The sequence below is a fragment of the Oncorhynchus mykiss genome, chromosome 23 (genome assembly GCF_013265735.2).
Source record: "Oncorhynchus mykiss isolate Arlee chromosome 23, USDA_OmykA_1.1, whole genome shotgun sequence".
NCBI lineage: Eukaryota > Metazoa > Chordata > Actinopteri > Salmoniformes > Salmonidae > Oncorhynchus > Oncorhynchus mykiss.
Genome location: NC_048587.1, coordinates 11,733,101 through 11,746,389, shown reverse-complemented (window position 1 = coordinate 11,746,389; position 13,289 = coordinate 11,733,101). Strand labels below are relative to the sequence as shown.

At 42.2% G+C, this 13,289-nt stretch overlaps 1 protein-coding gene across 1 annotated transcript in view; it reads left to right on the top strand.

Moving 5' to 3' along the window:
• LOC110502235 (V-set and transmembrane domain-containing protein 4) overlaps nucleotides 1-12,302 on the top strand; it is a 31,479-nt gene extending 19,177 nt beyond the window's left edge. Inside the window, exons 3-8 of the mRNA XM_021580111.2 lie at nucleotides 3,026-3,076; nucleotides 3,276-3,386; nucleotides 3,720-3,753; nucleotides 3,966-4,102; nucleotides 10,787-10,860; nucleotides 11,611-12,302. Coding sequence (XP_021435786.1) covers nucleotides 3,026-3,076; nucleotides 3,276-3,386; nucleotides 3,720-3,753; nucleotides 3,966-4,102; nucleotides 10,787-10,860; nucleotides 11,611-11,793 — 590 coding nt within the window. The 3' untranslated portion in view covers nucleotides 11,794-12,302. The remainder of the gene's footprint in view (nucleotides 1-3,025; nucleotides 3,077-3,275; nucleotides 3,387-3,719; nucleotides 3,754-3,965; nucleotides 4,103-10,786; nucleotides 10,861-11,610) is intronic.
• The last annotated feature ends 987 nt before the right edge of the window (nucleotides 12,303-13,289 follow it).

Sequence of the window (13,289 nt, the reverse complement as noted above, 5' to 3'; positions counted from 1 at the left end):
ACAGGCAGTTAACCCACTTGTTCCTATGCTCTCATTGAAAATAAGAAATTGTTCTTGCCTAGTTAAATAAACATACAATTGCTCAACTGCCTTTTGACTACAGTACAGTGCCTTGCGAAAGTATTCGGCCCCCTTGAACTTTGCAACCTTTTGCCACATTTCAGGCTTCAAACATAAAGATATAAAACTGTATTTTTTTGTGAAGAATCAACAACAAGTGGGACACAATCATGAAGTGGAACGACATTTATTGGATATTTCAAACTTTTTTAACAAATCAAAAACTGAAAAATTGGGCGTGCAAAATTATTCAGCCCCCTTAAGTTAATACTTTGTAGCGCCACCTTTTGCTGCGATTACAGCTGTAAGTCGCTTGGGGTATGTCTCTATCAGTTTTGCACATCGAGAGACTGAAATTTTTTCCCATTCCTGCTTGCAAAACAGCTCGAGCTCAGTGAGGTTGGATGGAGAGCATTTGTGAACAGCAGTTTTCAGTTCTTTCCACAGATTCTCGATTGGATTCAGGTCTGGACTTTGACTTGGCCATTCTAACACCTGGATATGTTTATTTTTGAACCATTCCATTGTAGATTTTGCTTTATGTTTTGTATCATTGTCTTGTTGGAAGACAAATCTCCGTCCCAGTCTCAGGTCTTTTGCAGACTCCATCAGGTTCCATTCTTCCAGAATGGTCCTGTATTTGGCTCCATCCATCTTCCCATCAATTTTAACCATCTTCCCTGTCCCTGCTGAAGAAAAGCAGGCCCAAACCATGATGCTGCCACCACCATGTTTGACAGTGGGGATGGTGTGTTCAGCTGTGTTGCTTTTACGCCAAACATAACGTTTTGCATTGTTGCCAAAAAGTTCAATTTTGGTTTCATCTGACCAGAGCACCTTCTTCCACATGTTTGGTGTGTCTCCCAGGTGGCTTGTGGCAAACTTTAAATGACACTTTTTATGGATATCTTTAAGAAATGGCTTTCTTCTTGCCACTCTTCCATAAAGGCCAGATTTGTGCAATATACGACTGATTGTTGTCCTATGGACAGAGTCTCCCACTTCAGCTGTAGATCTCTGCAGTTCATCCAGAGTGATCATGGGCCTCTTGGCTGCATCTCTGATCAGTCTTCTCCTTGTATGAGCTGAAAGTTTAGAGGGACGGCCAGGTCTTGGTAGATTTGCAGTGGTCTGATACTCCTTCCATTTATATATTATCGCTTGCACAGTGCTCCTTGGGATGTTTAAAGCTTAGGAAATCTTTTTGTATCCAAATCCGGCTTTAAACTTCTTCACAACAGTATCTCGGACCTGCCTGGTGTGTTCCTTGTTCTTCATGATGCTCTCTGCGCTTTTAACGGACCTCTGAGACTATCACAGTGCAGGTGCATTTATACGGGGACTTGATTACACACAGGTGGATTGTATTTATCATCATTAGTCATTTAGGTCAACATTGGATCATTCAGAGATCCTCACTGAACTTCTGGAGAGAGTTTGCTGCACTGAAAGTAAAGGGGCTGAATAATTTTGCACGCCCAATTTTTCAGTTTTTGATTTGTTAAAAAAGTTTGAAATATCCAATAAATGTCGTTCCACTTCCTGATTGTGTCCCACTTGTTGTTGATTCTTCACAAAAAAATACAGTTTTATATCTTTATGTTTGAAGCCTGAAATGTGGCAAAAGGTCGCAAAGTTCAAGGGGGCCGAATACTTTCGCAAGGCACTGTATATAAGGTTGAACATCTGGCCATCAGAAATGCTCTTATATTCTCAATGCACATCTGTCTGATGTAGAAGCTATAGGACTAGTAGAAACAGATTAAACCATGGCTGTGTCCAAATATCTGGCTCTGAGGGTTGGTCAGTCCTCTTCTGGCTATGCTGGGTGGAAATTATAAGAGTACATGACCATTAAGGCCAGATCGTTCTTCAAGATGTTCAAACATAAATATTTAGTACTGTGTGTGTGTGTCTGTGTGTGTGTGAGCCCCTCACTAACAAGTCTGTACCTCATCTTTCTTGGAACTCCAGCCCTCCGCATCACTTCAGTTATCAGCAAGGTTAGCCTCTGTTCAGACAAATACAGGTAGCTGTATGCGCTCTATCTCTACAGTATATCACTAACTATTACTGAGATAATGTAAATGTCAATATTTAGGTAAAAATGTAAACATGACAGCATTATCTCAATGTACCTGGAGCAGATATGCTATATGGGTGGTAAGAAAAGAAAGCCATCTCAGGTTAACTGAAGTGAGTCAGTATTAATGTTGTATCACTCCCTGTTTTAAAGAGGCATATTAAGATCTAATTTACAGGTTCAGAGGCTAAGTATGTAGAACACCTCTCATCTCTCCTCTCCTTTGTCTATCCTCCATCTCTCCTCAATCTCACTCCTCTCCTCTGTTCTCCTAAATGCCCTTGGCTCATACTGAAAGCCTTATCTGGCACACTCATATCCACACACATTCATACTGTGCACGCCCGCACAACTCAGTAGACTTGTAGATGGGGGAACCCCCTCACTCTCCAGCCAGCCCTGTTTGTGGGGTTGTGTGGGTTTGGCATGCCCTGCAGTCATCTCTCTCTGCCTCAGTCTGATGGCGGTCTGGGCCTCGGTGTATTTCAGTGTATTTCTGTGAATCACTGAGGGAGTCTGTCTGCTGCCATGGGTGAATGCACACAAAGAATGTACCATTTCACTAACATACATATTTCAGTTTTCCTCTTCAGCAAACATTCAACTCTACTGTTTTCATTGAGTTTCTTAGACTACATTAGATGAAATGCTAATGTTCAGACCTGGGTCAAATACATACAGTACACAAAGTAGTATGACAAATACTTCAGGTGCACTTGATTTAGCACTTGAGGTGCACTTGATGTCAATTGAAACCAATTGTAAAGTCTAAAAAAGTGCTAACTCTGCCCACAGGTGAGTAAAATGAAGCACTTGAAATTTATATTACCAATATCTACTGATTTTTCACTTACTGTATCCAATGTTCTCTTTTTATGTCAGTATACATCCCACTGGACAGGAGCGATGAGGGAGTGTGGCGTCTATTTGGAGGTAGAGTTTTCTCATATGTCTTTACTCAGCCCATCATTGTCCTGTACTGACAACATTAGCACTAGTGTTACACTTCTTTCTAATCAGAAACAAACCCAATCTGGAATCAAAACATGACATTCCTGTGCCTGTCTTACTCTTCCAGATGTGTTATAGATGTGTCCCCACTTTGATAGTAAAACATGTATGTGTGTTCCAGATGTGTACCTGTGTGCAGTGCTCCTCTGCTCCTTGGGACTGCTCTCCATCTTCCTGTTCACGCTGGTCCTCACCTGCCAGTACCTGCACACACGTCATACACTCAGAAAAGGTAAACACACACTCAAAGGTTACACTTTATCTTCCCCGTCACTTGTGTTTCGTAGCCTTGTGTGCTTGGCTTAAAGAAAGAAACAGTATTTCACTGTAATTCTGTACCATCATTGTTTTTTACCTTTATTTAATTAGGCAAGTCAGTTAAGAACTTTTTTTTTTCAATGACAGCCTAGGAACAGTGGGTTGTTCAGGGGCAGAATGACAGATTTTTGCCTTGTCAGCCCAGGGATTTGATCTAGCAACCTTTCAGTTACTGGTCCAAAGGTCTAACCACTAGGCTACCTGCTGCCCCCTGTTAGCCCCTAACTCTGACTTCTCCTCTCTACAGCCAGTTATTACCTGGTCAAGTGTCCAGAGAGCTGGTAAGTCTTTACCATTAATTTATAATCTCCATGATCAATAGCTAAAGCTCACATTAATACTGTACACAACTTGGAAGATCATAGATTACAATTTAGGCAACTTCCAAAGTTACGTCTTTCTAAAATAACTTATATCTTATAAGGGTGATTGACGGTTGTTGCTGCTTAAACACCCATTAATGTTAACCCCTGCTGTTCCTGTGTAACCCCAGCTCTGGAGAGACGGTGACCAGTTCAGTGAGCTCCTCCAGCCTGTCTCCTGGAAACCACAGGAAGGAGAAGAGACACAAAGCATGCAGGAGAGACACACCCAGAGAACCAGAGACACCGCCACACAGAGTAGATAAAGGTACAATACATCTATGTACTCAATAATGACCTCACAACAGTAGCATTCAAATATAATGACTAGAATGGGGAAACACCTTTAGACCATGGCAATTTGACAATACATTCATGGCTATGTCAAAATTGGCTGCCGGTCCGCAACCAGCACAGAACGTTGACCAGAATGGGAATGTCCATTCTAGTATTTCTATGAGAATAGATAGATAATCCTAGATAAACAAGAACTTAGAATACCTATTACAGGGGGATGGTAGGGGACGCCATGTGCGACTGACGTGTTTTCCGTTTGCTCCCGTGGTATTCTTAAAGTTTATGTGAATTTTGCAGCAGAACCGTATTTATTTTCCGTAAAAACCAAGACTACTTTGCTTCCGAATGTCAGCATGTCGACCAAACATAAGGCCAAAAGCATGACTCTGAGAAAACCCGGCCTACAAGACCCGCTCTCATCACCGCCCTCTCCTGAGTCTGAGGGCCCGGGGACGCACACTTTACCCGGGGGCGCGGCTTGGCCCGGCGGCGCTGAAATGAACATTCTCGAGGCCATCAAACTACTACGCTCTGAGATAGTTGAAATGAAAACACAGGTGGTTGCTACGATTGAGTCCAGAATACAGGAGGTTTCTGATACTTTAAAAGCAGATTTAACCATCCTGCGGAACGAGACTGTGCCAGCAATCACATTACTCAAAACAACAACTGCGTCACACACTACAACGATTGCAGCACTGGAGACCTACGCTACTAATGTCTCCGATTTAACTACATCCCTGGAGGCTGAAGTTAAACGCCTAGCTGCGGATTTGAAAAAGGTTAAGGAGAGCTGTGTGAGTCTAGAGAGATTCTCTCGCCGCAATAATCTAAAACTTGTATCGGTCCCAGAGTCCGCGGAAATGCATCGCGCCACGGATTTCGTTTCAGGGCTGCTGAAGGATGTTCTTGCCTTAGATGAAAAGCCCCTGATTGATCGAGCCCACCGGTCGCTGCGCCCAAAGCCCCGGGATGGGGAGAGGCCCCGTGACATAATTCTTCGAGTGCACTTTTTTCATGAGAAGATGGAGATCCTCCGACGAGCCCGCAATACCACTCTGAGCTTTCAAGGACAGAGCTTCTCCATCTACCAGGACTACTCCCCCACTGTTTCCAGGCAGCGTGCAGCTTTCGGACAGGCCAAACGAGTACTTCGGGACCATCCAAGTGTGAAGTATGGACTGCGATTCCCGGCCCGTTTATGGATATCTCATGAGGGTAAAGACTACACATTTGAATCTCCGGATGAGGCTATGGCTCACATTCAACGTCACATCAAGAAGTCTTGAATATGCTCACAATTCAGCAACTGTTGCTTGCGAACTGTGGATAGTAAGTAACCCACCTGTGGTAAAATTATGTTTAGATAGAACAGGCTAGTCTTGTATAGTTGGCAAAACTATTCAGGCTTATTTGATGTGATCTAATGTTTTGATCATCTAGTGTGCGTGCCTTATCTCGCTCACCTATTTAGTCTGTTTACACATTGTCTCAGTGACTCAAAATATTTTTGGTTATTTGTTTACTGCATCCGTTTGCATTGACCCAGTAAATAGTAAATGTCTCGCGAGGCTACACGGTTTTTGGGGCCTCACTTTAATTTTAAAAGTTTTAAGCGTCATTTATGCCCAGCAAACGTTCAACGTTGCGCACACGTAGTTTTTTGCTATTGGTTGAAAGCTGTCTCAGCGTCAACTAGACTACTATTATAATTAGTATCATTTTTGATTGTCTTACTACGATTTCCTTACTTCAAATTAGATTTTTGGCAGAGAGCCTTTATACATTTAATTTATTTTCTCTCTCAATGCCTGTTATAAGACTGGGAATACAATTATATACATCTACAAGTGGTGCTTTTGTCATTCCGTTTGCACAAGGGATTCGCCTTTTTTTTAATTGAAAAAAAAACATACAAATCTTTCTTTTTGCTGCTTGATCCACTAACAAAACGTGACTTTAAAGAGCGGGACTGTGGGTTTAGGTTTAAGACCGCACTCTCACAGACACATACTGTGCGAAGAGAACATGTTCTATTTAGGCTTGTACCTCGTTTGGGGAGGTATTGTCTGGGATGGGGGGTGGGGGGCAGGTTGAATTGTTCAGTTATAATGTTGTCATTCTGTCTTTTTAGTTTTTTTTCCTGTTTTTTTTCTGTACTTTTTCAAACATTTACCACCGTACATTATTACTCTGAGACAAGTTATTCTGGGAGTTTTGGGCGCTCATTGCTTTTCCATTCTATGCTCTGATGACACGGTTGAATAACGGGAATCCCCAGAGGGGCCGAAATAATGCGATCAAGTACATTTCTTGGAACACCAAAGGGGTTAACAACCCGGTGAAGCGTAAGAGGGTGTTGACACACTTAAAGGGTTTGAATGCAAATATTGCATTTCTACAAGAGACTCACTTGAGGACTGGTGAGTCTTTTAGGATGCGTAAGGACTGGGTTGGTCAAGTGTTCCACTCAAACTTTCATAGTAAATCAAGAGGTGCTGCTATTCTGGTTGATAAAGCTACTCCCTTTGTAGCTTCTGAGGTTATTGCTGATCCTAAAGGACGATACGTCATAGTAACCGGTGAACTGTTTTCTACCCCTCTTGTTTTGGCTAGTGTTTATGCTCCCAATTGGGATGACACAAGTTTCATTTCTTCTTTTCTGTCTGCTATTCCCAATTTAGATTCTCATTTGTTGATTTTAGGGGGGGGATTTCAACTGTAAAATGTCCCCAGTTCATGACAAGTCCTCACAAACAAATACAGGCCCATCTAAATGTGCCCTACTTATTCAATCCTTTCTTCAGAAATATGCTATATTTGAGGCCTGGCGTTTCCTACATCCTACAGATAGACAGTATTCCTTTTATTCTCATGTTCATCAAACATACTCCCGGATTGATTACTTATTTTTGGACAAAAAACTTCTGCCTAACCTTCGGCAGTGTACTTACGAGAGTATTGTTATCTCTGACCATTCACCATTAGTGCTTGAACTAGAGTTTCCCCAGCGACCTCCTATGTGTTATCAATGGCGTCTCAACCCCATTTTACTCTCAGATAAGGAGTTTGTCAATTTCATTTCTTCTGAAATCACCTTATTCCTAAAAACTAATTCAACACCAGGTATGTCCTGCTCTACCATATGGGAGTCTCTTAAAGCATACCTACGTGGCCAAATTATTTCTTATACAGCCAACCAAAACAGAGTTCGCTCCCAGCGACTTAGGGACCTGAGCGAGTCCATAGCCACATTGGATGAGAAGTATGATACGGATCCTTCCTCTGATCTGCATAAAGAGCGCCAACTACTTCAATCTGAATTTGATGAGCTTTCTACCAGGCAAGCTGAACAGTTACTCTTGCGAGCTCGATACAAAGTCTATGAACAAGGCGACAAGGCCAGTAAACTCCTTGCGCATCAGATCCGTAAATCTGAGGCCTCACGTTTAATCCCACAAATAAGGACCCCGTCTGGTGCCACCACAGTTATACATAAAGAGATCAATGATCAATTTAAACAATTTTACTCTGCGCTATACACCTCTGAATCCCCTCAAGACCCTTTGCTGATTGACTCCTTCTTTGATGGCTTGAATATGCCTTCAATTGATACAGACTCCCATGACTATCTAGAAGAAGAATTTACGCTTGAGGAGATTGCAACAGCAGTGTCCGCAATGAAAAGTGGTAAATCACCGGGTCCGGACGGTTTTCCAACCGAATTTTACAGGACGTTTTCTGGTCTGCTTTGCCCATTCTTGTCTCGACTATTTGCAGAGGGCCTTAATACTTCAAAGCTACCGCCTAGTCTTTATCAGGCTTCAATTTCATTACTACTAAAGAAAAACAAAGACCCCCTGGAATGTGGATCCTATCGCCCAATCTCGCTTTTAAACTGTGATTACAAAATCCTAGCTAAGCTTTTAGCCATCCGTATGGAAGGCTTGCTGCACCAAGTAATACACTCTGACCAGACTGGCTTTGTGAGAAATAGGCATTTATTTTTCAATATTCGGCGCCTTATGAATATACTGTGCTCCCCAGCGTCGGGGGACCCGGAGGTGGTGGTCTCACTTGATGCCGAAAAACGTTTGACCGTGTTGAGTGGGATTACCTAACAGCTGCCCTTTATAGATTTGGCTTTGGCCACAAATTCATTGCGTGGATAAAGATTCTTTATTTTTTCCCCCATGGCTTCGGTATGGACTAATAACTTGTCCTCTGACTATTTTCCCTTGCACCGCGGCTCCAGACAGGGTTGACCTCTCTCCCCCTTGTTGTTTGCTTTGGCAATCGAACCTCTCGCCATTGCACTACGCTCTAATGATGCCATTCAAGGCATAATCAGGGCGGGCTGGGAGCAGAAAGTCTTGCTATATGCTGACGACCTCCTTTTGTTTATCTCTCTTTTTCCGGTAAACAAGGCTGCTTTAAAGTGCTCTTTTACAAGTTCTCAGTTTAGGATTGTCCGGGATCAATTCACTTACTTGGGAGTAAAAGTGACAAGGAAATATTCAAATTTGTTTCAGGAAAACTTTGTTGCTCTAGCAGACAGATTGAAACAATCTTTTACTTTTTGGAATTCGCTACCTCTTTCTCTTATCGGAAGGATTAATGTCATTAAAATGAATGTGTTGCCCAAATTTTTATATTTATTTCAATGTTTACCCATTTTTATTCCAAAATCTTTTTTTATTTCACATTTCATTCATGCATTTTATTTGGGATGGCAAGGTACCATGGATTGGTAGAAAACATTTACAGAAGCCTAGGTCATTGGGGGGTTTAGCTCTACCAAATTTTCAGACATACTACTGGGCTGCAAATTTCAGAGCCGTTCTGTACTGGCTGCAGACTGATCCTACTGGCCCTAGACCACTCTGGGTCCAGATGGAGTCTGAATCGTGTAAACCTGCAGCACTTTCCTCTGTGCTGTGCTCGTCTCTCCCAGTGTCCCTGGGCAAAAGGTGTGTCAACCCAATTGTAAAGCAGTCTCTTAAAATTTGGAATCAGTTCCGTTTAGCCTTTAGCCTCCGAGGCTTTTCTCTATCAGGCCCAATCAATCAGAACATTTTATTTCCTCCATCTTTGAATGATGGGGCTTTTGGCATTTGGCACTCACTAGGCCTCTCCTCGCTAGCCCAATTATTCTTTGATGATACATTTGCCTCTTTTTCTCAGCTGCAGGAAAAGTTCAATCTCCCCCAATCCCACTTTTTCCGCTATCTCCAGACTAGAAACTTTGTCAGAGCTAACACACCTGGATTTCCCAATAGGCCTGCGAATACAGCTATAGAGAGCATCTTGGAGCTGAACAAGCTTCCTAGGGGCGCAATTTCAGATGTATATGCAATCATTCATGACTTACAGAACCCTTCTTTGGTGCCTTTAAAGACTTGATGGGAAAAGGATTTGGGGGAGGAACTTGGGGAAGACGCCTGGGAATCTGTGCTGCACAGGGTGCACTCGTCCTCTTTTAGCACTAGACACAGCCTCATTCAATTCAAGGTGGTTCACCGTATCCACTGGTTGGGGGCCAAACTTGGAAGAATATTCTCGGATTTTGATCCTACCTATGTCAGATGTAAAGTGGAACCAGCCACACTGTTGCATCTGTTTTGGGGCTGTCATAAACTGTCAGGTTTCTGGGAATTAATATTTAAATGTTTCTCTGATATATATGACACTGTTATAGATCCGTCTCCCCTTACAGCCCTTTTTGGAGTACTGCCCATGGGTACCCCCCTATCAAGAATCCAGTCGGACACTGTTGCTTATACAACTCTTTTAGCTAGACGGCTAATACTACAGAACTGGAAGATGGCAGCTCCCCCATCTTATAAATATTGGGTGAGGGATGTGTTGTGCTCTCTGAAACTAGAAAAAAATGTAATTCAATTAACGTGGGAACCCCAAACTGTTTGATGAGGCTTGGGCTCCATTCCGGTCTTACTTTAAATAGTCCATCCTCTGATGGCATTCCAATGAATACTAAAATAAGTCTGTGACTTAAGGGTTGGAGGAGCTTCTCTCTGTGTTTTTGCTGGGGGGGGGGCATTAAGGTCCATGTGCTCATTGATTGTGATCCGCAGATGCCTTGTTCATCTTGCCCGGGCAGAGACTGAAGTGTGAGCTTGTTTTTCCCAGTTATTTTTAACATTTTGTTCACGCCTACATGAATAATCATTCTATTTTTTATTTATTTTTTATTTTAAAGCATTGTAAACTTTTTTTTGGTCCAGTGGATGGTCGGTCTGTGGCCATGACTCTGTGAATGGTTGCATTTCTCCACCCTTATCCCTTGACTGTTTACAGGTACAATGGTGAGGTGTTTGCTCTGTCCCTGTACTATAGATTGCCCTTTAACCTCTGTAGCCTTCTGCCTGGTGTGTTTAACTTGTCTAAAGTATGGTATCTTTAAAGCTATTTTTTTATTTATATTTTTATTTGTATTTTTTTTCTAGTTGAGTATATTATTTATATTGCTTTGTCTTGTCTGTGTGTGTGTGTGTGTGTGTGTGTGTGTGTGTGTGTGTGTGTGTGTGTGTGTGTGTGTGTGTGTGTGTGTAAAACTTAATAAACAGAGTTAAAAAAAAAGAATACCTATTACAGTTTTGACCTAGTAGAAATCAAACATGTTATTCTGTTCCAGTGCCTGTAGCTACAGAGAGACAGAGTCCCAGGAAGCCTCTACGTTTAAAGAGCCAGCCCAGGAGGCCGGTTAGGGTAAGAGGTCCTCTTATTGTTCACCCACACCCTCAGCCCATTACAACACATTAATGTTATATTACTACATTACAGGATCTCTGCCTTCTGAGTCATATCCTTTATTAATCATTTTCTGAGTTTAATCTATTTTTTTTAACAAATTGTACAAGGTTTACATTTAAAAGCACATTTTCCTATATTTTTCAATTGAGTTATTGGGCATAGAAGCTAAGGGAGCTGGTCTCAGAGGGCTGTTGTATGTGTTCTCTAATGTTATTATTGCTGTTCTTTCCTCCTGTTATGAGCCTGCCAATTCTAGTCAATTTTATTGCTTCCCCAGCACAATTATTTATTCAGTCATAAAAATATTGACCACAACAAAAAAATCAGAGGATCACCAATTATTTTTCAATCTGTCGGTAGCAAAGGGTTGCTCTAATTGGTTGTAATTCACCTGGTCAGAATTTGATTGGCAAGGAAGGACCTGAATGAGTCGCTCGCCGCAGATTGCTGATTGGATTAGTGTGACTAGAAAGGGATCTGAGGACATGGGATAGAGGTCCTTTTATACCGAATGATCTACCACCACAGAAAATTCCCCCTCCTTAGATCCCTGTCCAGTTCTTCCACTACACAGAGTGTTCTCCTGTTATACTAAATGCTATCCTGTTATAAACAAATACCTTCAATGACTGCAAATGATAGGGAGAGAGGTTTTAACTAGGTAAACCTTTAACTCTCCTTTTCCACTCCTCTCCTCTCTTCCAGTCGAGCGTCTATGAGGAGGACAGCCTGACGTATGCAGAGTTGGAGCTTGTACGACCCAGGCCTGAAACGCCCTCCTGCTCCACCTCTCCGTCTTCTCTCTCCATCCCCGAGCCTCTAGCCTCCAGCCCTTCCAGCTCTGACACTGTCTACGCCCAGATCCTATTCCGGGAGAAACCGCTGTAGATGTCTTATTTAACCAGGAAAGAACTTTGAGTTTGAAAACATATTTTTGTGTAGGCGACCTGGCAAGATACAGTACATAGACTCATCGGATCTTTGGCACTGCCTTTTGGCCATTGATGTGGGCCAATAGACTGTGTTAGCCTGCTGAGCCAAAGTTTTGGCACAAGCTACAAACCTTCAAGGTTTCAGACAGAGTTCATTGAAAAGAAATTAAACAAACCCATTATTATTTCAATGGACTCAACGAGATAAACGAGAAAAACCTGCTTCACACCTTGACTCTATTGATGAAATATCTGTGGTTTTGTGTGTTGTTTAGTGTGCATCGCTGGTGGTTTTGTCTAGGTGCCAGATTATCTGTGTGTAAAATCATTTTATATAATTTCTGCATTCAACAATGTTAGAAATTGTATATGCTAGCTACTGTACAGTGCCTTGCGAAAGTATTCGGCCCCCTTGAACTTTGCGACCTTTTGCCACATTTCAGGCTTCAAACATAAAGATATAAAACTGTGTTTTTTTGTGAAGAATCAACAAGTGGGACACAATCATGAAGTAGAACGACATTTATTGGATATTTCAAACTTTTTTAACAAATCAAAAACTGAAAAATTGGGCGTGCAAAATTATTCAGCCCCTTTACTTTCAGTGCAGCAAACTCTCTCCAGAAGTTCAGTGAGGATCTCTGAATGATCCAATGTTGACGTAAATGACTAATGATGATAAATACAATCCACCTGTGTGTAATCAAGTCTCTGTATAAATGCACCTGCACTGTGATAGTCTCAGAGGTCCGTTAAAAGCGCAGAGAGCATCATGAAGAACAAGGAACACACCAGGCAGGTCCGAGATACTGTTGTGAAGCAGTTTAAAGCCGGATTTGGATACAAAAAGATTTCCCAAGCTTTAAACATCCCAAGGAACACTGTGCAAGCGATAATATTGAAATGGAAGGAGTATCAGACCACTGCAAATCTACCAAGACCTGGCCGTCCCTCTAAACTTTCAGCTCATACAAGGAGAAGACTGATTGGAGATGCAGCCATGATCACTCTGGATGAACTGCAGAGATCTACAGCTGAGGTGGGAGACTCTGTCCATAGGACAACAATCAGTCGTATATTGCACAATCTGGCCTTTATGGAAGAGTGGCAAGAAGAAAGCCATTTCTTAAAGATATCCTTAAAAAGTGTTGTTTAAAGTTTGCCACAAGCCACCTGGGAGACACACCAAACATGTGGAAGAAGGTGCTCTGGTCAGATGAAACCAAAATTGAACTTTTTGGCAACAATGCAAAACGTTATGTTTGGCGTAAAAGCAACACAGCTCATCACACTGAACACACCATCCCCACTGTCAAACATGGTGGTGGCAGCATCATGGTTTGGGCCTGCTTTTCTTCAGCAGGGACAGGGAAGATGGTTAAAATTGATGGGAAGATGGATGGAGCCAAATACAGGACCATTCTGGAAGAAAACCTGATGGAGTCTGCGAAA